Source organism: Dermacentor silvarum, chromosome 1, assembly GCF_013339745.2.
Source record: "Dermacentor silvarum isolate Dsil-2018 chromosome 1, BIME_Dsil_1.4, whole genome shotgun sequence".
In the NCBI taxonomy this organism is placed as follows: Eukaryota; Metazoa; Arthropoda; class Arachnida; order Ixodida; family Ixodidae; genus Dermacentor; species Dermacentor silvarum.
In genome coordinates this window covers 364,405,635-364,430,955 of record NC_051154.1, presented here as the reverse complement: position 1 = coordinate 364,430,955, position 25,321 = coordinate 364,405,635, and the positions used below count along the sequence as shown (strand labels likewise).

Sequence of the window (25,321 nt, the reverse complement as noted above, 5' to 3'; positions counted from 1 at the left end):
GGTCGAGATCGACCAATCATACTACGCTTTTATGACTTTACAGAAAAAATGACAGTTCTTCGCAATTGTTTCAAACTCAAAGGAAAGAAAATTTCAATTTCTGAAGATTTTTCAGCTGACCTTCGTGAAATACGCAAAAAGTTATGGAAAGTCTTGGCAGATATTCGGGATAACGACGATAAAGTCAGTCTGCGTTTTGGCAAACTAAGGATTAATGACGACCTATACGTCTGGAATAACGATCAGAACAAAATGGCACTATTACAACGCTCAAAGCCGCATGTGACAGCGAACTCTAGCATTTACAATGAATGACAAATACAAAGTACTGCACGGCTGACGTTATTGTGCTTTAATGCGAGAAGCATTGTCAATGAACTTGACAAACTTGAGGAACTGATGCGGTAGTACGTCCCAGATGTAATCGCAATTACAGGGGCGTGATTGAACTAAGATATCCCCGATTCTGAGGTGCTTCCTCCCTCCTATGCATTTTTACGCACAGATCGGGATGGTCGTGGTGGAGGCATTGCCATAGTTGTTAAGCGGCATTTGCCTTTTCACAGAGAAACTGGCATCGCTGATGATGAGAGCGCATGGTGTATAATAAAGGTCAACAACGTCACTTTACTAATAGGTGGTGTCTACAGATGTCCAGGCGCTCCGTGCAGTTACCTTGTCGAACTGTACGACATCCTACATAACCGCATCGAACAAAGAACCAAATTAATTCTAGCTGGAGACTTGGGGGAATTGATTGGGATAACTTTTTAATTGGCAATAAAGAAGCCAAAAGATGTGAATTGTTTCCATATCATGCAGTTTCTCGCTAGCTCAACTTGTGCATCAACCAACACGCGTTCAAGGGCAAGTGTGCTCAGTGCTAGGCCTTGCCTTTGTGTCCGCAAGTTTAACCCCTAGTAGCATAGAACCGGGTATATCCGACCATAAAATGAATTCATGGACGGTTGACGATCTTGGCACGGGTGCAAGACGCCCTAGTACTGACACCAGAATTGCGGTTAAGGGTTACACAAGGGCAAATCATGAAAACAATATTGATTTTTTTACAAATTATGAAAGATGATGTTGAAGATAACATGTCGAACGCCAGCGACCTAAGGTTAAAATTTAAAGGTGGAATTGTACATTGTGACGGTAATTTTATTCCTACCAAGCGCAAAAAATAAAGCGGGAAACGCCGTGGATCACAAGAATGACACAATGATGTGGGGCTACCGCACACCGGGACGGAACGTCCGAAGGTCGGCGCCATGGAAGACGACGACGAATCCGTTAAATTCTGCGACACGCTCAAAGTGATCGAGCGAGTCCTCAACATCCTCGAAGGTGTCCCCATGGAAGGATTTGGGGATTAGCGGCTTATTAAGTATGACCTCGGTCGGTGCAGTTGAGGAAGAAGACTGAACTGATGTACTCATCGTTCTTACTCGGTTGGGTAGAGGCTCGTGCTCAGGTGGCAGTCCTTTCCACTGCTTGTCCGTACGTGAACAGGAGTCAGCTCAACCGGACTTCGTACTGGGCGTGTAGACGGGGTTCGATCTGGGAGTGGTAGCATGTACCCAGCACTTCCACCAGAAAAATGTAAGGTAGATCGAAGACGGAGGCTTGAAAAATAGACGCTTCTCTTTAATGGCGGGCCAGAAGAAGAACGTGCAGCCTACGCGCTTCGTTGTCTTTCATGGCGCCGACCTTTGCGCGCGCTGTCCCGCTGTGCGGGAGCCCCACATCATTGTGTCAAAAACTATCATACACCTGAAAAGAAGGGCACAAATGATGAGCAAGAAAAAACTTATTTCCACTAGGGTTAGTCAGCCTTCAGGAGAACTGAAAGAAAGATTAAGAAGCGCGAGAGATAATTTTTTTCTAATACTTTAATTGAATTCAGGACGTATCACCCTCGGGAATTCTGGCGGTATCGGTCAAAACCGGAAAGTGCTCCAAGAAAATGGGACATTGCCGGTAAAGTAGTTGAGGATGCGCGTACTATTGCTAACTCATTCAATACATATTTGCAGTCGGTCTTCTTCCGTGCTCACGTCACTAATATGCCCTTGTCAAAGAATTATTCAGCAATGCCTGACATATTGATAACAGAGCCCGGCATTTTGAATTTGCTGCTACAAATAGACGTTAAAAAACCGCCTGTTCCTGATAATTTATTAAGCACTTTCCTCAAGTGATACGCGGGTCAGTTGTCCCCCTTCCTGCATAAAATTTTCAGTGCATCACTTGAAACGGCCGTGCTTCCCGTGGACTGGTTGTGCGTAATGCTCGTGCCAATTAACAAAAGTGGAAACAAGCAGCTTTCAGACACACACAGGCTAATATCCCTAACTGGCACATGTTGCAAAATAATGAAAGTTGTAATAAATAAGGCTATCGTAACGTATCTGGAAGGAAATAACCTATTATACTTCAGACAACACGGCTTCATGCAAGGGCTTTCAACTGTTACTCAACTTTTAGAAATTATACATGACTTTGCTGCAATAATCGATTCAAGATTGCAAGCTGACGCAATTTTTATCGATTTTCAGACACTTTTGACCGCATTTTACACACTTTACAAATCTTGAAACTCAAATCAATTGGTAGTAATCCCAAGATCGCTTCATCGATTGAAGCCTATCTCTAAACAGAGATAGGTTGCGCGGCCAACTCTGTTTCTTGTGCATAATAAGGACGTCTATACGTGTATAGAACCAGTTGTTAGAATAATGCTTTTTGCGGACAACTGTGTCATTGACACACCTGTTAAAACAGTCGATCAAAACACAAAGCTTAAGAAGTCTCTAGAAAACATCGTCTCCTGGTGCAAAAAAATTGAGCATGCAAAGTAACACACAAAAACTATGGGTATGACTATAACACGTAAAAAAGAGCCATGAAATTTCACATATAAATAATTAATACTTCTGTGGAGCGAGTTGACTCAGACAAATATCTAGGTGTCACAATAACAAGATTGTTGAAGTTGGACGTACAGCCTCCCACAACTTTAGCTATATCGTGCGAGCGTCCATCACGCGTCATTGTAGCGCATTTAAGCGGCGATAATCAGCGAGAGCGGCAGAAGTACTCTCAAGTGCACTGAGCACTCTCCTGTGCAAGAGTCGTCTAATGCGATGTTCCCTGTAGGATGGCGTACGACCATATTATAGTGTTCTCGCGTGATATAGCTAAAATATGGGAGGCTTCACATATCAATAACGTTTGCGCACACGCGTTCAAACGACTAGGGTTTTAACGAAGACAACTAGCGACAGCACCCATCTCGGGGAAATAACTGCTTATATTACTCTGGTTAGGCCGATATTAGAATACGGCAGCATAGTATGGAACCCGCATCAAAAATATTTAAACTTGACTTTAGAATATATCCAAAACAGGGCACTCCGGTTCATATACACAATGTATTCAAGGTATGACAGCGTAACTGCGCTTCGCAACCAAGCAGGCTGGTCGGAGGAAGTTGGCCTGTTTGAAGATCCGTTATCGTATTTACCATGACCTCATAAACTTAACAAAATCCGACTACTTGGTGCCCCCCAGACGTCACTCCAATAGAACTAACCACGCTAAATCTATTAGACCAATTTTCTCGCGTTGTATAGCACATTAAAATACCCTTTTTTTCCTTCAACACTAGAGCTCTAGAATTCCCTTCCAAGTGACATTGTTTTTTCACAATCTGTGCACTCGTTCGTGTCGGCACTCGAATGGCACCTCGAGTCATCATCGGAATGATGAACGCATTGTGGTCGTCTTGGCTGAGCGTTCCTCAAAAATTATATTATTCAATGACGCATTGCCATGCCGCAACTTCTTCCACACGTGCCGGTGTCCGTACGTTCTTTCGTTACTTTTCTGCGCTCGGTTTTTGCGCACGTTTGTCCATTGGATACACATGTATCCAATGCACTTGATACTGTTTGTACATTACATGCCCCCCCCCCCCCCCTATGTGTATTTTTTCTGTGTTAACTGCTTCTTACACTTTACCTGGTGTACAAATTGTATATTAACAGCGGAGCTGTTCAAGCCGGAGGTTGGCGTGTATAGCGTAGACCAGAAACTGCGCCTGGCAATGACGTCACCGCGCGTTGCCTAGCAACCACTTGGCACAGCTACGCCTCCCTTCGCCGCCGCTCCGCACCGCCGCGCCGAGCTGCTACGACCGCCCACCTGCTCCGTCTAGCCGTGACGTCACTTCGTGTCGCCTAGCAATTACATGTGCCTCGCTTCGCCTATACATGTCAACGATTCGCCAGGCCGCGTCTTGAAGCGCGTCGTGCGGCCAAGCGAGAATCTGCGCGTCGGTGTCGAGCCGATCCGGAATACCGTGCCAAAGCTGCAGCCGAGAAGAGGCGTCGTCGAGTCGAAGATCCCGAGTTTCGAGAACGAGAAAGCGAGAGTCTACGTTTGACTATCCAGCGTCGTCGGAATAGCGACCCTGGGTGTAGCTTGGTAGATCACACGCTCCGCTGTTTGCTCCAGCCTTGCACTATTAGTGCAAGATGCTCTCATATTTTTTCTTCTATTTACTTTTTGCTTACATGGCGCGTTGATTGCAAACATTGCCTTGTTGTTTTGAGCTTGCTGCGAACCCCTGTACAACAGAGCACTACACCTGTACTGTTTGTATGTCTATTCCTGTATTAGCCTTTGAAGGCTTACAGTATTGATAAACAAAAAATAAAATAAAATAGCCACAAATTAACAAGGTGCTTATAGAATGGGGGAAAAAGTACCTGAGCCTATAGAGATAAAACGGGGGCTTAGGCAAGGATTTCCTCTGCCACATTTGTTCAGCATGTTGTACCTACAAGGATTAGAGACCAAATTAGAGAGGAGTGAACTTGGCTTCAACTTTTATTTTTTCAAGCAAGGAGAATGGATTGAACAGTCATTACCAGGACTGATGTGCGCGGATGACATAGTACTAATGGCTGACAACAAGGAACACTTGCAGGTTGTGATGGACATGTGCGGTAAACAGGGAGATAGATTAGGTTTGAAGTTTAGTAACGTAAAATCGTCCGTCATGATTTTTAATGATCAGGGCAGCGAGCATAGGTTAGAGGAGGTTACGCTGGATATAATGGATAAGTACAAATATCTTGGCGTGTGGATAAACAATGGGGATCAGTACCTAACGGAATATGAAAAGTATGTAACGACTAGAGGTAGCAGGAATGCGGCTGTGATGAAAAATAGGGCACTATGAAAGAGCAGGGCAAGACGCTGTACTCATTCGATCTGGTTGATTAACGTTAGTTGGTACGGGTCTCACATTATACTTGCGTACTCCAAGAGAGGTTGATCAGTTGCAGTGTAAGCCTTGAGTTTTATGTCAGGATATGCTTGTTTTGATTTATGTCGCAGCATTCCCAGCTTTCGCTGTGCCGTTCCGCAAATGTTGTCATCACGTTCGTTCCAGCTTAAATTATGTGTGATAGTAACACCCAGATACTCTATCTTCGTTCTTCCTCAAATTCCTTTGTTTTGAATTAGAAAATTGCATTCAAATGGTAATATTTTAGATGAAACACTCATGCAGACTGGCTTATGAAAGTGAATTTCTTTGTCGTATGCTGCACACCAATCAGGAATTTTATTTAATGATTCACTTAGCAGAAATTGGTCATGAAAGCTCCTCACTCGACAAAAAAGCAGATAGTCGTCCGCGAACGGGCGAACTTCAATCTCTGAATTCACATCTTTAGCAATATTGTTGATATACAGCAGAAATATCATGGGTCCTATCACAGATTCTTGGGCACTCCAGAGGTGACAGATGAAGATGCTTCACTACCATGGGAACTGCACCATACGTTTTCAATGGTTTGATATGTTTTACTTGGCAGTCTTTACCAAATGCTTTTTGATAAATCCAAAACAATAACATGAACTTTCTCTTTCTGTTCATAGCTTCTGCGAAATACTGAACTGTCTCACAAGGTCGTGTAACAGTTGACAATCGACTGCGGAAAGTTTAGGATACAACAGGTTATTATTTTTTACGTACTGGATCAAATATTTCCTAAATTACACGTTCCAGGGGTTTGCATACGGTGCATGTTATGGATATGGAGCGGTAGTTACTTCTTAGCGTATCTCCAGCTTTGAAGATTGGTGTGACTCGGGCAACTAACTAATCATTTGGTAAAGCATGCGTTTCGAATGAAGCGGGAAATATTTGAACTAAGAATTCGGAAACACATTCACAGTAACGTTTCAGAAATTCATTGGGTATTTTATCTGGGCCACAACATTTCCTGTCCTTTAAATTTAGAAATATTGCTTCGATTCCTTCTTTAGAAATGATCACGTCACTAGTATGTGCCTTGCTTCCTCTGGCATCTTCTACAGGATATTCTTTGTTCGAGGTTTCAGGCGTCTGCCATTTTTACCTTTTCGCTACAAACGGTTTCATTGACTACAACACCATGCATCATTGGCTTTGAACAAGATATAATAAAAATTTTTCCGACTGTGCACCCTGTAATCAGCCAGCGTAGTGAAAAAAAATGAGTTCAGGTATCTTTTAGTTCTCTTTGTTCCTGGGTGCTAAGCCCTGAAACTGTCGTAGCTTTCTTTGAAATCTTTTTCCGAGCACGTCGCAGTCGGCACTTTAAATGTATAATATTGAGTATTTGTTTTGCTTTCCTCGGAACGAAGCGAGACAAGCATTGCAATACCAGAGTAGTCCCACAATTCATTCTCATCTTGTTCCTGTAGAAGCGTGTCAGATCCAAGTTTCAAAGCATTCAAAATTGGCATGTCATCAGATCGCTGAAAATAGTTCACTTAGGCTGTTCGGTTTTTTTTTTACTTTTCGTTCATCGCACTAATGTCAGCTACCACGGATTTATGATCTGAAATCCCATCTTCAACAATGACATCATGGCTGAAGGTTTCATCTGAAAAAAATAAGTATGGACTGGTAAAGGTCCTGTGTCCGTGTTGGGCAATCCAGTATCTGTACTAGCCTGTGATTTATCATTACATTTCTGCCATAATTTCTTGTAACACTGAGCCCCCGGGTATGCCTGCCAGAACATGCGCATTTACGAGGCTGCTGCGGAGGACGATATCAGGAGTTTTACGGTATTTATCGCGAAATTCAGGTCCTCAAAGCTGCGTCGCCTGTAACAGCTTGTCTCATTATTGAAGTATCTGGTTATGTGTAATTGGTTACTGAAAAAATAATTGAATTGCCGTGATCATTACCCACTATATGATGGAATCGTGAAGTTACAATGTGACCGAATATTTCGCTGACAGAGGCGCACATTCCTCGCGGCCCGTACATCTGCATTTTCTGATGTTTCTAACTAACCTTAATGCAGCGCAAACTTAATGATGCGTGATAAGACGTGTAATAGAATACGCCCATAAATGTCGTCAAAACAAGGCAAGGATTGTACGCTCATAGCTTTTTATAACGTTAGTTTGCCCTTCAGTATCAATATTAATGGTTGGGACATATAACAAGTATTTAGTATACAGAAGGAGGTCCCATGTCAAAGACTGTATCGGGACCTCCTGTGCAAGAGCAATTATGATAGTAAAATCTTAAAGCAACAGTAGCAAACAATAAAGTAGTACACAAAGTAGTAAATAGTTTTGTTACAGGTGATTGTGAAGTGCTTGTCTTCCGCATGAAGCTCAAAAAGTAGCGGCAATGTGCTCAAGAGTCCAGTCGAGTAACTTCGGCAGCAGGTAAGGAATGAATACCCACGCGGCGAGCATTAAAAGGCCAGTCGCAAACCCTTACCCTAAACGCACTATGACGCATACTAATGCCGTGACGCTGCTCCCGGTTAGTTCATTCCTTTTCAGATTGTTTTCTTAACAGCCCGCAGATTCTGGACATAAAAAGCACTACTTTGTAATTGTAAATCACAAAAGTCTAGAACGCGTAGAAAAGTCGCTTTGAGAGATGCGAACACTGAGAAGATTAAAAATATTTTTCACTGAGAGCCAACCCACATGCTTCACGTGTACCTACAACGTCATAAGTGCGACACTCTATCAGCTAGGGGCAAAAAAAATTGTCAATCTTGTTATGGCTAAAATCATCAAGAGAGTGTTCTCAAAGTTTAATACAAACAAATTGAACTAAATTATGGGGTTTTACAGGATAAAACCACCATATGATTATGAGGCACGCCATAGTTGGGGCTCCAGATTAACTTGGACCACCTGGGGTTCTTCAACGTGCACCTAAATCTAGGTAAACGGGTGTTTTCTGCATTTCGCCCCCATCGAAACGGTGCCGCCGTGGGCTGGATTTGATCCCGCGACCCCGTGCTCAGCAGCCTAACACCATAACCACTGAGAGAGTGAGAAACAACTTTATTTAATTAAAGATCGTGCTTGGTTACTGTGGGTGGAGCCCCTCTTCCAGGGCCCCACTGGCTATTGCGGCGCGCCGGGCCTGGTCGAGGGTCGCCAATTGGCTTCCCAAGTCCAGTTCGGAGAGTCGCGCCTCCCACGACTCGTTAAGTGTATCGTTAACCACTGAGCAACCACGGCGGGTAGTTGAATACACAGATTAGCCATATAATAAATTAATTTTAATACTAAATTTGCATTTATATTCTTTTTGGACGAGTGTATGTTTTAAACGTAGCAGCTCCCCCTTTCTTTAGGAGACCACTCGCGTTCTGCAGTCTCCAAGAAGACTCCCCATAAATTTTTTTGATGCAATATTTGGGGATGGTACATAGAAGATTTTCGTTATCTGCAACCTAGGAGTGCCCTACGTGCCGGAGGTAAACATCAGCGTGCTACACTCCTACAGCTAGCACCCACGCAGTATTTTGTTTAACGCGGAGACCCATGCCGGAACATATTTCTGTTTTGTTGCATATACGCATATGAATTATCACGAAGCCTGCTGAATACCTACAGACCTGCTCCAGGCCATGGCGCCATACATATAGCGCCGTACCGTTGCCTAGCGGGAACCTGCTGGTCTTGGCAGGCGCGTGTGATTGTCGTGGCCCCGAGTTTTTTTTATCGTCGTATAGTGAAACTACTAAAGCCACTGAATATTGCTGCCAAGAACTAAAGTGGATCGGCGACAAACCACAAAAAAGTGTTTCTCTTCTATTCTGCCAGTGCCCCTGCGTGCTAGCGACGTCACAGCTTTCTTGTGTAAAACCATGAAGTTTGTCTATATTCGCAAGAGGGATTCTGTGCCACAGCGCCGGTGCGGTGGTAAGCAAGGATGAGTCAGCGCTTTCACAATCCTCGGCTTCTGCGGCGTGTTTGACTTGCTTTATTTCTCCTCATCAGTTCGAGCGAAACATCCGCAAGTCGTATGCATAGGCGGACGGGCCCAACCACAGAAACTCGCCGCGTGGGTACCGCGAGTTCGTCTTCTGTATGTTTGTACGTGTCACGCTATCCCCTAGCCAATAGTACGCGAAACGGCTTGCCCAGTTGCACCTCTGAGCGGGTGCCGGTAACATTTCACTCGCACATTACTTATCTCTGGTGAGCGCGCATATTATTTCCTACGGAACGCAACATCTGTACGCGCCCGTGCTGACGGGCGTAAAATTATATGCCGCTGACCAATTCAAATGACACAGGCTACAGCACGCTGTCAGCACGCGTAGCAGATAAACAGAACGAAGGGGCTGCTGAACCTTTTAAAGTTGCGCAGATAGCACGGGGAAAGAAATGCGATCCGCGCTGCGAGACGACTGCTTTTTGTCGTTCGCGAATCAAAAGAAAGAGTTGAGGACGATTGTACATCCTCCACTCTCTCTTCTATTTGATTAGCGTGCCAGAAAAAGTAGTCGTCTCGCAGCGTAGAGCGCATCTCGTTCCCCGGGAATACCGAATCAGCAGCACCATGAGCTGCAGCCTAAACGCGACGACGTGTGGCCCGCCGTGGTCCGTTGGTGTCGGCAGCCTTGCGCCCCAGAGTGAGCTGAGTCTTATGGTGGCCTTGGTGAACCTGTTGGTGCACGTTCCTTTCACTGACCTACCTGTGCTGCAGGACTACGAGCTAGGGCAGTTGCGGCAACAGTACGACTACGTAATCGGTGAGCAAACGGGCCTTGACTCCCGCAGTGCGATAGAGCCAATAACTATCAGTTACCGAGGCAATATTACCCGTTGAACGAATACCCGTCTCCTGACGCGTTAAAGAACCAAAGTATATGGCGTGTAATCTTCAAAAAAGAATTCTGCACTTGAAGGAAACTGTGCAGTCTAAATAGAACCCTCACGCTCGCCTTAAAAGGCTTTTTAAAATTCAATTTATCATTCCGAAACTGCAAAGTTGGTTGTAACTGAAGGGAGATGTCGGACTCATTTATATTACCTGGCGTTCTTTGGAATGCACCTAAAACAGAATAAACAAGAGTTTTTGCATTCATCTCCCGTTGTATTGTGGTCACCGCAGTCTCGAATCGAACTGTAGACATCATTTCGCGCACGTGAAGGCGCTCACTGACCAGGACGAAGCGTCGAGACACAAGAATACACGACACTCACTCAGTCTTGTCTCTCCGCTTTGTCCTGGTAAGTGCGCTGCTTTACCAACACGGTATGATGATTAATCACCAAATCGCCCAACTTTTCACATTACCGAACTCTAGCCCTGGTTCTCAGCAGCTAGTGAGCCTTAGCTAGTGAGCCCCTTCGTCAGCTTTTGAAGCTTTGGAGTGCTAGCTGTGTTGACTCGGTTTCGTGACATTACCCTGTAACTGGTCTTGCAACCCTCAATAGTGCGACGTATGCTTAGGGGATTGAGTGCAACCTTCTATGCCTATTTTTTTCGCCATTCTATGTCAGCTACCTGCCGTATGCTGGGGAAAACTGGCTCTTATTATGTGTTCACGGTTCCGACCAACCGTATACCTGGAGACTAAGTCGATACTATCGCCGTCCAATATACTCCAATAATGCAAGCACGAATGCTCTTGCACCAGAAGTGTCTCGTTATGGACGAAAGGGTGGCCGTTCAATCAATCGTATGTTTCCGCACAGAAGTGTGCACGGGCCACTGCAGGAGAAGAAACGTTTGAATGAATTATAGGGTGTTACGTGCCAAAACCACTATACGCACGCCGTAGTGGGGGACTCCTGATTAATTTTGTCCCCCAGGGGATCTTTAACGTGCCCCAAATGCACGGAACACGGGCGTTCATACATTTCCGAATGCCGCGGCCGGGGTTAGGCCGCACGAACTCGTGCTTAACAGCGCAATGCCATAGCCTCTAAGCCACTGCGTCGGGCACAAAATTCGTAGGGCCGCAGCATACATATGGGGACGGATTAATGAAGATGTGGCGTTTTACGTGCGAAAACCACGATCTGATTATGAGGCACACTGTAGTGGGGGACTCGAGAAAATTTGGGCCACCTGGGGTTCTTTAACGTGCAACAAATCTAAGTACATGGGTGTTTTTGCATTTCGCCTACCAGCGAAGCTGTTTAGGCTACATGCATGGGCTGCATACATTATAAAATCATACATTTTTTTATACGGCACCACACTACGCCCTTACAAGCACCGCCGCGGTCACGGCACCTTCCATGCATCTTACGCAACCGCTGCTGCAGCCACGCCGGCACCTCTGACGCGCGGGACGCTATTACCACAGAAGCGCGGGTCACGTGCACAGGCGCCGTCGCCACACTCTTACCCCCTCTCCTCTACCTATCTCCATTATGGGCCACGCGCCGCTATGTGAACCTAAGCCACCCCTTGCCGGCTTACGTCCGTATCGAGGCGCACGGACAAGAATGCGTTGGCAGATCCCTGAGACAGTGGAATACCGGGCAGATACGCCGCGGAGGTGAAGCAGTCTTCAAGCGTTCCGTCAAATAGAACCACACAAATTCGGCGTTGAACGAGAAGCAATCTATATATATAGTGTGTGTGTGTGTGTGTGTGTGTGTGTGTGTGTGTGTGTGTGTGTGTGTGTGTGTGTGTGTGTGTGTGTGTGTGTGTGTGTGTGTGTGTGTGTGTGTGTGTGTGTGTGTGTGTGTGTGTGTGTGTGTGTGTGTGTGTGGTGTGTGTGTGTGTGTGTGTGTGTGTGTGTGTGTGTGTGTGTGTGTGTGTGTGTGTGTGTGTGTGTGTGTGTGGTGTGTGTGTGTGTGTGTGTGTGTGTGTGTGTGTGTGTGTGTGTGTGTGTGTGTGTGTGTGTGTGTGTGTGTGTGTGTGTGTGTGTGTGTGTGTGTGTGTGTGTGTGTGTGTGTGTGTGTGTGTGTGTGTGTGGTGTGTGTTGTGTGTGTGTGCGTGTGTGCGTGTGTGTGTGTGTGCGTGTGCGTGTGTGTGTGTCGTGTGCGTGTGCGTGTGCGTGTGCGTGTGCGTGTGCGTGTGCGTGCGTGCGTGTGCGTGTGTGCGTGTGTGCGTGTGTGCGTGTGTGCGTGTGTGTGTGTGTGTGCAAAACGCATGCACTTGACGTGAATGGGCAGATGACACCGGCTTCGCGATATTACTTCCCAAATTGTGGGACAAATTACATGGGCGTTCCAGTTACTTTTGTGCTTCAATGTATAAAACAGAATTTTGTTAACAGGTAAGTGGACCAACAGTGCATTTTTACGGCGAGTTCTATGGCACATATCTCCAAGCTGGTGTCATTTTGGAAACTCATTCCGATTGGATACGCCTGACAAGCTCACCGGGTACAATTCGTAAATTGCAGTATGTGTCGTAAAGTGATTAACTAAATTAGTGTATTTTTGTTAATTAGTTGAATGTGTTTCCATTTCTCGTGCTACTAATGTCCGCATCATCGAATAACCCAGCTCAACGATAACAATTATGCTACCTGCCACAGGCGATGTCTAAAAATTCTGTAAAGCTTAAATATGAACAGCGTATGCGCGCGTGCTTATGTGTGTGTGTTGGCCTTGAAGCGCTTTTTGTTTTACATCCCGTTTGACTAATAATGAGGGGGAAAGAGTATGGCGACGACTCCCATCACTGTTGGTGCGGACGTGCATGGCTTTTATTCATACTAACGCTTTATTTCTGCAAATCCTGACAATGGAAAGACAAGCGCCTCAGAAGCACCAGCGGCGGCTACCTCATCCGTATTTTTTTCGCTTAAACATCTTTTTATAATTTCCATGCACAGACACAATATATTTCAATGTGTACACAGGACAAAGTTCATTATGTTTTTTAAAGAGACGGAGGTAGCCAACTGACCATTATTTCTAATGGAATGAATAGCCTATGCCTAGGGAATGAATATGTTGCTGTATGTTCAACTCACTTCAATTTGCTTTGCGTGCTTTTTTGACACTGAAAAAGACCTGCAGACTTCAGTGACTCCATCGGTCGGCAGTCTTTTATCAACGGTGTGCGAAATGCACGTGAATGATATTTGTTTCAGCATTGCTTCTCTTTCCAATAGGCAATGCTAACCACTCATGGGAAAAAAAGAACTCTTCCAGTAATTTACAAGATTTATTAGGTATAGAAACAGCGCAATTTGCATGCGCAGAGGTTATAAATACATGTAATTCACTCGGTAACCGAAATTAGGCGAAGCCGGATTCACTAGAAATCGGAATCAATAGCAACCATTCGTAGCAGCGCTTTTACTCGGGCTCACAATAAAAACAATACAAAAAAAACACAGGGGTCGGTTTCGCCGGAAAGGCGCAGCAGTATTAGTGATAGCAAAGAATAAGACAATTACACGATGCAAGATCCTTATCGTATAAATCCATGTAAAGTCCGCACCCGTCTAAAGGCAGGAACGACAACTTGAGAGCCAGTCCTAAAAAAAAAATTTTACCGAAAAACAATCGCGTTCGGTGCGCTGATTACGATCGCGCTCAACAGCGAATTTTCGGGCGTAGTGTACTTTCGCGCGTCGCTACTAGATGGCGCGAGGAGGCGATCGCGAAGGTTTACAGCGGACTTGATAATCGTAGTTGGTAAAATTATATAAAAGAGCCCGGTGCCATGTAAATGTCGTCAAAATCGTGACAAAAAGTGCGGCCCTTACAAGAGTATATACGTTAGTTATATCGCGCTAATGAATTGTAGTAACATTTACTTGCTACTTAAAATCACAAGCATCGTGTAATGCACGCACCATGTAAACCTGTAAATATCTGACTGGATGGCCATGAGCAGTCGCTGTCGCAATGCTGGCATTACTAACGCCGGCAGCGGGGTCCAACGGTTAGTACCGCCGTGCGATTCACAGGGACTACAAAACTGAGATTCATCAACTGCTCATTTTGATATCCACTACAGGACGGCCTCTGTCAGCGAGCTCCAATTACCCCTGTCTCTTAAAGACTAAGCAATCTGCAACACTAGGGGCGCGGAAAGACAGCCTGGGAAGACGGAAAGCGCGCATGCAGTTAGCAGCCATCCCTGCTCGCCTTTATCATTGCACCCACCAGTGGTTACCAACAATTGGATACGGCGCAGGGCCGCGTAAGCGTCAACCGCGAAGTCATTCGTAGCTGAGGCAGGGCTAGAGAAGACGCGCGTTCTCCTTATGTGCGCGTTTGAGCACGTGACCCCCCCCCCCCCCAGATAAGCCGAATATTGCACGCGTGGGAAGATAATGCCATCAAGCCGCCATCTTTTTTGGCTCACAGTTACATGTTTTTTCTTGCACCCGCAGTGTATGGGTCGCCCATACATGACTTTTGGACTTCATACAGAATATCACGGCGACGATGACTGCGAAAAATTTCAAGCAGTGTCTAAACAATTGTTGTCGCAATAAAACGGGAAACATAAAACATGCGTCTAGCTCGCTTCTACCACGGCTGCATGCGGATGTCACAATGTTCACCAGCTACAAACACGGCATGAGCACCAACGACAAAGCCAACAGTGGGCACGTCACTTATCGGTACTTCGCCGGGACCCGTCAGATGCTGAAAAGGAAGCGTGTTTTCGACCGTATTAGCACCAGCGGAAACATTACACTAGGCGCGCGGGGAGACAGCGCACGCGAAGGGACCAGCCATATCGGATGGCCCAAGCTTGAACTCGGTGCAGATTAGCTCTAAAATAAAGCGCGTGACCCGCGTATGTATGGCAGAGGCATGAAAAGTAGGTGTTGAGGGCCCGTGTGTTCTAGCTGCTAGGCGAATTAAGACTCCATGCCGCTACGAAGAAGGTTCCTCAGCTCTCGTGCTGCCATCAGCGAGTGACATGTACCGCCAGAGGTTCTACGAAGTACTTGAGACATTGCTGTCTTCGTTAAGCAACATGTATCCGCCTGAGATGTCGCAACATATGCCACATATTGTGCAGCTTGCCATAGGGAAGGAAGGCGAAGCATTTGTGCGACATAATACGCACTAATGCATATATCTGCTTAACGTGTTTTACTGAATTCGCTTGTCGCATGGCTCATCCGAGAAACGCCAACCTCTTGGCGGCGCGAAGAGACTCGGGCCGTGAAATTGAACTCTCCTACTATGAGGTCTTGCAAATACTTATACAAGACCGTCACCTCAGTGAACAATCTTTCGAGGTTTTTCACGTGCAACTGTTAGCAAAGTGTGTGCGTGCGTGTGCGTGCGTGTGCGTGCGTGTGCGTGCGTGCGTGTGCGTGCGTGTGTGTGCGTGCGTGTGCGTGCGTGTGTGTGTGCGCGCGCGTGTGTGTGTGTGTGCGCGCGCGTGCGTGTGTGTGTGTGCGCGCGCGCGCGTGCGTGTGCGCGTGTGCATGTGCGTGGTTCCGAATGCTGGTCGGGCCCCAGACCCCCCGCCACTGCATGCGCCCCTGTCGGCGCATTCTAATGTGTCGTTATCTGGTCGCACGCGAGCGCCCGCGCTGACGGTATGGTCCCTAGAATATTGGCGTTTCTCCTCCTAAATAATCTTCCTCCGTGGGCACGGCCGAACGGGAGCAACGCGCGCGGCCGCGAACGGGAGCAACACACGTGACCGGTTGCATTCGCAACCAAGACAGCGACAATTTCTTTCTCGGCCGCCAGGTGCCGCCAGCATGATAGTGGCTCCACGGGATTGTGACATTTTCTGGTCGCCGCAACTGGTGGAGTTTCCACTCCTAAAGGTTTCTTGCTCCGTGTTCAAGGCATGCGGTGTTTTTTCTAGATCCTTAAATATTTGTTTTTATTTGTCCTGGTCGCCAAGGCGCACGGACGTGGTAGAAAGTGAAAAGGTTTCTTGGTATAAATATTCACGTCGGTCACAAGGCTCATCTGATGCAAAATAACTTGGGGGGAAAACTTGCCTCAAAGAGGTAAAAGTAGTATGCTACTAACGTGCGCCGAGGCCCGAAGGACGGCTCACTATACAGCAGCGTCGCAAGCAGTTTTTGACAAGATATAGCTGTAAGAACGCTTGCCGACGTGCGTATTTTCTGCACTTTACTACGGTAACTAAGGGCATATTAACCACAATAAACAAACTCGCGCTTTTTTCATTTTAGGGGCGAAGCTCCTTAGGGTGTGGGTCTGTCCCTCCTCTGTAGTATGTAGCAGTAGTAGTAGTAGTCGTCGTCGTAGTAGGTAGCCACGTCTACTTTTATGAAAAAAAAATTCCGAAAGTTGTGTCCGTAGCGCGGAATCGAACCAGGGACCCTTCGCTTCCGAACGCGCGGCGCTGGCCACTACGCCACGAAGCGCACATGGACACACGCACCACGATGACAATAAATACCCAACATTAACGAAAGACCGCGTTTCTAACGCGTTTGTGCTAGCGCGTTACGGCCTGTGTAAGAAGCTGGTGTAAGACGCTGTGGCCTCTCCGCCTTACCCCCGTATTCATAAACGCTCCTCGACTTGAACTTGACTTGCCACCGCCTTGGGCAGCGCGATCGAAATCCGTTGAAGGCGGTGGCAAGTCAAGTTCAAGTCGAGGAGCGTTTATGAATACGGGGGTTATACTCTCTCAGCAGTCATGTGATGGCGTCGGCAAACGCGGTGCACGTTCCGGCATGTGTAAACGGCTGCGTAAGACGCTGTGGCCTCTCCCCCTTACTAGAGAGTACTGCAGGTTTCTAACGCGTTTGTGCTAGCGTCCCCTTAAGCGGGAGGTGGTGCAATTATAATGAAGGGCGCTGTTATAAAATAGGAATGACGTCACATATGGCGCGTGTCATTGGTGGAAGTCAATCGTTTGATTTAGTGCGGCGAGACTGGGCGAATTACACGGAAGATTCACGGTTTACCGGTGATTCCCTCCGGAGCTTCGCCCACTCATCATCATTCACCCCGTGGATATGCGTTTTTTTTTCTTTTGCTACGTGCGACTCGCAATCCGCTTTGACGCTACAGTTGCTGCAAGCGCGCTCGCACTTTCACAGACTGTATACGAGACAATACTATAGTGCTCTACAGCGTTATAAACAAGGCTCTGGTCACCCAATGGATCGATGTTCCACCATCGCAGCAATTAAAACAGTTGGCGTCGCGCCCGCCGCGCAGACGGGAGACGGGGTGGAACTCTATGTCGGTGGCACCCTCAGCGAAATGGGAGCGGCAGTTTGCAACTCTGCCGACGGCGCCTCCATATTGTCTCGGCGTCTTGACAGGCACAGAGTTTATCGAGGAGGCTATGGCAAGACATGCTCAACGGAGGCGACCAGGCATGCTGTAAGCGCTATGGAAAGAAAGCGCTGGCGTGAACTTTGGACCCACTGCGCATGCACTACATCGCCGGGAGTGAGTGGCAGAGTCTAGACAGGGTGGATGAGCCGATGGCTCATACATTTGTTCGTGCTGCGCTCTAGCCGCTCAGTTTGCGTTGAAGCGATAGACACCACGGTGGTCACTTCGCTCGCTGCGGCTGCCGTGCTTCTCCACGCAAGCGTTTTGACAGCGAGTGTGCGCGGTCATAGTGAGATGTGTTGATGTTTGCTTGTGAGTGCGTGACATCATGCTTGTTAATTATTTAGTAAGCTAGGCCGCGATTTTGTAGCAATGTCTTATGACTTATTCTATACTAGTCTTATCATCCACCGCTCACGGCCGGCTGATCCCGTTGATAACGCGAGCGGACCATCGCTCTGACCACTGACAACAGCGCGATAAGCGAGAAAAGGCATTATTACCGGAAAGGCATCGCTACAAGATACCGGCCCTAATGTTTCCAAGTTTATACGGGCGATAAAACTGCGATTCTTACTTCGTATAGCTGTCTACTAATTTGCTATTGCAATTGATGCTTCGCCTTTCGGGTGAAACTGCGACTGTTTTTTCCATTGCCGAAGCATCAAGTGTACGCTTCGCGACGGGGATTGTACAAAAGTAGACCCACTAAAATTATGGCGCTTAATCGCAGGTCACATGGGTGGCACATAATGTTAGACTGCACTATCTCCGAGATCGGCCCACGATAACGCCAACGTAAATCGTGATAAACCAATACACCACGAAAAGTGGCTTAACTTGGAGAAGAATGCTTAGATTCATTACCGTAGTCGGCTACAGGCGGCCTGCATAGACAAACCCTACTTGAGAAATAAAGTGAGGCGCAGATCGCTCGCGTGCCGCTAGGAATATTTGCGGCTCATATAATGCACAGAACTCTGCTCACAGGGTTCGTCCTGCTAATAGATGTCACTGCTTAGCAGTTTAGGAGATGCTGACGTTTTTTTAGCTCATCACACTAAGTATTCACGTATTTCGTCAATTAATGCTCTTTTGGAAGTGCCGTGTGTGCTCTCAGTCGTCTATTTTCTTCCGCACAGATTTACTCGTATTTCTCGGCATCGAATGAATACGGCGTTGTAACCGTCTTAACTCTTGCCGATGGTACCACAGATGCGTTGCGCATTCATGCCACACACTGCCCTCGATCGTTAACGTGTCATCTGTTCGGGCATTATGGCATACGACGCACACCGAGGAACCTCGCAAATACACTTGGGCTAACGCTCGTTGACTGCGTTCGTGGGCTTCTTTTTTTACGATGTGAGACGCAGTACGGTGACATTGACGTCAGTGGCACAACGTCATAGTCAGTAAGCTACCGCGGTAGGTCTTAAAGCTCAGTGGCGCAACGTCATAGCCGGTGAGCTACCGCAGTAGGTGCTAAACAGCTGCTGCGGTAGCTTACGGGCTATGACGTTGCGCCACTGAGCTCAAGGTCACTGGTTCAACCCAAGCCACGGGTGCCGCCTTGCGGTGAAGGCGGAATGGCAAAGCGCTAGTGCACTTCGATTTATGAGCCCGTTAAACAAGCCCAGATGGTCAAAATAAAACGAAAGTCCTGCAGTGTGGTGTTCTTCATAATTAAGTTGTATTTTGACACGTTAAGCCCCAGAATTTATTTCAAATTAGGCAAAAGTTGTTTGTGATATGTGAATTCACACCTGATAACTTATGTAACAGTTAAAAAGCGTTGTCCTGCAACATTAAATCTCGTTGAGCACTTTTATGCAGCACATAACTCTTAAGCCACTTCCTGCCTCTTGAAGTCAGCTTGACTGTTCCCTGTCACGTTGCTCGATAGGTTACGTCATTCTTTTATGCGCAGTGGGTGGTGGCTCGGCCGGCTGCGTCATCGCCAACCGGCTGTCGGCAAATCCTGATGTCACGGTGCTGCTTATTGAAGCCGGAGGACTGGAGACCGCCTCGCGTCAAATTCCGGCTGTCGCACCGTTCAACTTGAGAGGTCCTGACGACTGGGACTACTGGAGCGTCCCGCAGAAGAACGCCGCCCTCTCCTTCCGAGAACAGGTAGCTGAATCTTGACGCGAGAACACAAGCGTCTAGTTATGACGACTCAGTGTTGATGGGCTCGCCTAACGTTTTTCGGAAGTGAGCCTGAATTAAGTCGTGTCAAGTGAGAAAGCTAAAGTGATCTCAAAGGACCTTGAGTGCCCGATGTCTGCGCATGGCCCAGTGAAATAGCGCTACGTGATAAGTCTCGGAAGAATCTAGGTCACGGCGGGTGATGTATGCTGACGCTGAGGTCTGCGCGCTCCCTGCGAAATAAGTGAGCGCAAAGCATCTAAACCTAATGCCACCTGTGAAGAGAACGTGCAGACGTCATGAGGCACACGTGCAGCGAGTGGAGGCGACTAGACAAGCATCTCATTGTCCTTCAGAATTCAGTTAGAAAACACTGAATCCTGGCATTAATATTAGTTGACCGAATATGAATTTTCTCGAATAAAATACGTATAATGAGCCTTACATATCTAATTGAATCGAATAGTCACTCAGACGCAAATACGTATATCCAGCAGCAATATTTACTTCTCTAAAGTAGGTACCACGCCTCTATACTGGCTAGTAAAAGAAAAGCTATCTACAGGGCCAAAGAATCAGTTTTAAATTTAAAAATACTAAGTGTCTCTAAAAACCGTACGAATAGAATTTCAACACTTTTCGAGTTTGCTTGCAAAAAAGCTTTCCAAGAAATAATGGCTGCAGTATGAAATATAGCTTTACAGAAACGCTAAACAGATGGCTGTCGGGAAAACGATTCGAATATGCGGTAAAGAAAAAATAATGCTACTGATGGGCATCTGTGAGGTAATCTCTTGTAACAGAGCATGTTGCAAGAAAAAAATTAGTAGCCCTTCTCCTGTCGAGGAGATGGAGGTAAGCGTAGCTTGTCGTGTTTTTTTTTTTCGGTGTTTCTCCGAACGAATTGCACTGACGAGTACCACGTTACGCTCGAACCACAACCGATCACACGCATTGCAGCTGGCTCCGAAGTTCCGGTTGAGAAACTCGCTTTGAAACATGGCCGTCGCACCGAGGAAGTTGGCGATAGCGTTGCCGAGGCGTGTACCACCCTTGTCGGATTCCTGGAGGGCTACACAACGCTGTCGCTTTGCCCCAACATCGCTCTCACTCAACTCGGGGTCGTCGGCTCTTCGCTGACGTTTCGCCTTGGCTTCGGAAGCGCTCACGCTAGAGTCGGCACGTCGACGACGATCCCTTTCCCGAGCGCGTTCATTCTGGATGAATTTCCTTAAAAGTTGTTAAAAATTAAATCTGTCCATTGCGTAAAACAATGAATGGCTCATACACCCTTGAGCAATGATTCACACCCCCGTGAACATGGCCTCCCCATTACGACGACAGAAGAGAAGTGAAGATCTATGCTGAAACGGTTAGCGGCAACACAGCCAGCTGTGGAAGCTGACGACGAACGCGGGAGCAGTGGCCCGAGCGCGTGCCGACCACCTGTGCAGCTCTGAGAGCAGTTGGTTTTTTAGCGTTACATCACTGGCGCAGGCTAGCGTATACATGCTTCGCCTGAAAACTTCGCTGCTCGCAGCGTAAATGATAAAAATGCTACATGACTACACTAGCTGACTGATCAAACGAAAACCTCACAGGAAGCCATGCACGCTTCCCCCGGGGAACGGAAAACAAAGCTCTCATTATCCATCGTTTTTAAGGAGAAAGCCTACATCTTTATCAAGGTCGCTGTGAGGTACAGAAAAAGTGAGGGAGCTCGTCTCACGCTTGGCTCGCGCTCGTGCCACTTCTCGTGCGTTCATTTTCTTCCACAGCTGTGGTGGCACGGGAGGGCGTTGATGGAATGGGTAGCGGCGGCATTGGGGAGGTGGCAAATGTCAGCAGCAGCGCAGTAGGGGTACAGTACACTGTAGTAGGGGTGTTGAGGGCAAGCGCGGTGGCGGCGCATAGGGAGGAGGAGGGAAATGTCAGCGGCGGCGCCCGTAGAATTTCTGAAAACAGCGGCAGCACGCTCGCGCCTTGTATACTTCGCCACGTGGGCTCAGAACTTCATTCCACATCGCTATGGGTCCAACTATGCTTTCGCCTTCACATTCTTAGAAAGTTATAAGCATCCCCGCAATGTTTTTCTTCAAACACTTTTGTCGTTCTGAGTTCTCTAATTTGCGATACTTTGTTTCGCAGGCGGAGAACAGTTACAAACTTTAACTGTATGCTGGTTGTTATGAAATATTTGTTTGGTTTAAGATATTCGAAAATACCGAATTGTCCATTTTCTCACAGGAATAGTTAGTGTGTAAAATTCAATTTGTATTCGAAAGTTCGAATATTGGACCACCCCTCAAATTTATTATGCAAGTTAAGTCACACTGTTTCCTTATCTCGAGCAGCGATGTCAGTGCTTACTTGCAGTGCAAATAACGCAATCGATTCTGTACGGCTCAAAATCTAAAAGGCGCGTTCTTTTGCCACTGCAACAAGCACACATGATTGGCCTGTATATTGCAACAGCGTGAGCCCAAATGCGTACAAAACGGACAAAAATAACAGTAACCAGTGCGGGGCGTGGCTTTAAGCAAGATTAGAATATCTTTTTTCCGAAAGCTATGGATCGCTATCCGGCTGTAAGACTTGCCGGGCAAAATGTTACAATACAATATTTTCTTGCTTATAACCTGAGTTTCGAAATACTAATGAACAAACATTGTTATTTAACTGTTATTCGAACATTGCAGGTAGTCCTTTATTTTACAAATTTGCAGCCTCAATCTAGGAAATTCAGTAAAACTAAGCTTTTATTAGTTTTCAGAAACTTACGTTATTTGTGGGAAAGTCTGTCCACCGCCTAGTAACTCCTTTCGCAGAAACGCCAGGTTCGACATGCTTCTAGCCGTTTTGCAATGAAAGTGTATATTCTAAAAGAAACACCCAGTATTCTTAATTACTGAAAGTATTCATTTAATTTCTTATTTTTATTTATAAATACTGCAATCCCCACTGGGGGTTTTAGCCGGGTGGGAAACAATACATATGCAAAGAACACTGTAGCATAGACAACGAACCCAATACAAACCAGGTCAACAGAGCTTGGACAGGGCAGTGTCACCGCAAGACAACAAATTTTTACTCAATACTTGAAGCAAACGCCGAATGTGATTTTAAAATTTGATTATTGGTTACATGATTCCATTCAACTACTGTTCTTGGAAAGAAGGAATACTTAAAACAATTATTACACGTACTAAATGGGGTTATTCGGCTGTCGTTGCCTAGTAGCACATTGGGTTTAGCGTGTAAAAGTGCCTCCATGAGCAAAGAAGGACGCCTTAACGTTGGGCTCCTCGATAAGTTTACAAATATGCTTGCAAGTGAACGTAAATCAACGCCGACAAGCGTTTTTGCATTCCGGCCCTTTCAGAGCGGGAACAGCGGCCAGCTTTCGAGTATGCGGCCTTGTGGTCCACAGAAAAACAGCGGTGAGCCAGTTAGTGCGTCAGCGACTGCTGCGCAGTAGAACAGTAAACAAAGCTCAAGAAAGTGTCACGAGTAGTGTAGATCAGCGACATTGCATTCGTATTCCCTATTGCAAGATATGCAAACCATGGCAGTGTCGGGCACTGTCTGGCACACTGCACATCCTATACCGGCGAATAAATGCTAAGCATCTGATAATTAGTCGTCACAATTAATATTGAATAACTGCGGGCAGCTGTTATGTCGTGCGCGAACATCTCGTCGGAACACTCAACCAAAATTTAGTTTCGCTGTCTTGAATGACGTGTACAATACTTTGCGAGAGGGACCTACGCACCCGCAATTATTTTACCAGCTGCTCTTACGGCTCCAATCGATGTCGTGTAATCCACACGAAGATTCATCGACGACTTTGTTTTAATGTGTATTCAGTTCCCCGGATTGCTACGTACTCGCTATTCTTTTCTGCAGTGCCCTAAAGTTTTGAGTATACTCTAATGTACTTGCCTACTTCGTGCTGTATGCATTTGCCTTTAACATTAAAACATTACAGACTGTTTTCAACAGAGCAAGCCTGCACTGCACAGTAACGCTGATGCTTCTTATGCTCGAATTTCAGGGAAATAAGCAGTCCTATTACAAGACGTGTCAAACGCCTTCTACTTTTCTGGCCAAACCGTGAATGTGCCTGTTATGGTTATTGAGCGCATGCGCACTGCATGCAAATTCTTAGAACACACTGGCCTGAGTGGAGAGGACCGTAAGCGTTCTGCTAAAGCGGCCTAATGTAGCAGATGGCGTCGGAAAGTGCTGGAAGCAATGGAGTCCAATCCTATCGTATTGTGATGCTGTTGCGGTCTCGGAGGTTTTGGTCAGATTGTCTATGCAGAGCTTGGCCTAATACACGCATTTTCCGCTTGTGCGTTTGTATCTGATTTTGTGGTCTCTCGGAAAGTGATTGGTGAAAGCACAGGAGGGTACCTCTTCAAACACAGATCGGATATTTCTCCTTCTTCCTGGTATTCTCAGTACCGCTTGCTCGTTGCTCTCACGTGTTTTTTATCGCTTCTTAATTGTTTCCTTAATCTGTGTCCAGCGGTTCTCCCTCTCACGCGGCAAGGTACTCGGTGGTTCCAGCGTCCTAAATTTCATGTTCTACACGCGCGGTCACCCACGTGACTTTGATCGCTGGGCCAACGAATACGGAGCCAAGGGATGGGCATACGAGGACGTCCTGCCGCACTTCAGGGACATCGAGGATTATCACGTGGAGACACCAAACGGTAAGAGATCCGTAGTACTTGTTCCTGAAGCCCTGTGACAACATAGACACCCACGTCAAAAAAGAAAAAGAGCATGTGCGCGGCGGAGTGCTGCTAACAGCTAATAAATTTCTCCATTTTGTTTCACACAGCGGTCACTGATCAATGTTACTTGATTTTTCGTGTACTGCCGAAATATGTTTGCATAATTAGTCATTATTTATTCAAGTTCCCAACTATGAAATTTAGAGAAATTCTTCCATTGAGATTGTTGTCGAGCGTTGAAGAAAACATTTAATGCAGCAGCTTCTGAGTTCCTGCTTTTTACGTAATCAATTTTCTGTGTCCTAAAAAAAGCCTGAAAAAAACGTTTTTTTTAATCACGTGACATGGCTGCTTGCGAGCCACGATTTCAGCGCCCTCAAACATGCCATACATGAGTGCACAGCACATATAGCCTGGTGTCTGATGACCTCCTCGAGCTCACTCAGGCTCATGGGTTGGTCCGAGTCTGACAGCCGTGTTCTCGAACGTTCCTCCATTCAGCCTTCAACGTGTGGAAATGAATCGCAGCGCCACGTCTACACAGAAGCGGTCACGGCTCTTTATTGACTCTCCAGCAATTATTGAGAAGCGTAGCGTCTTTTTCAGTCGAGAGGCAGTGCTGTGCGCAACTTGGTTGAGTTGAGGAATAACTTCCTGTGGAGGATGGTTTGAGGATACGGGGGTGAGCGATTCTACTTATGAGTGTTTGCCAGCCTATGCTTTAGGGTTGCCAGAAAGCCATCAATGCAAAATGCACATCCCGAGTTGACCTCGAGAAGCTTCTTGGTGCGATACTATGCTGGGAATTGGTGATGTATCTCCTGCAAGTATCTTCTACGAACATGGTCACTGGTGATGAATCGGGG

The 25,321-nt window shown here is 46.6% G+C and overlaps 1 protein-coding gene across 1 annotated transcript in view; it reads left to right on the top strand.

Annotated features, from left to right (window-relative positions):
• Positions 1–9,846: 9,846 nt before the first annotated feature.
• The window catches only part of LOC119437444 (L-sorbose 1-dehydrogenase-like), a 56,530-nt gene continuing 41,055 nt past the window's right edge, over positions 9,847–25,321 (top strand). The window contains exons 1-3 of the mRNA XM_037704472.2: positions 9,847–10,088; positions 19,493–19,695; positions 24,245–24,431. Of these exons, the coding sequence (XP_037560400.1) occupies positions 9,896–10,088; positions 19,493–19,695; positions 24,245–24,431 (583 nt within the window). The 5' untranslated portion in view covers positions 9,847–9,895. The remainder of the gene's footprint in view (positions 10,089–19,492; positions 19,696–24,244; positions 24,432–25,321) is intronic.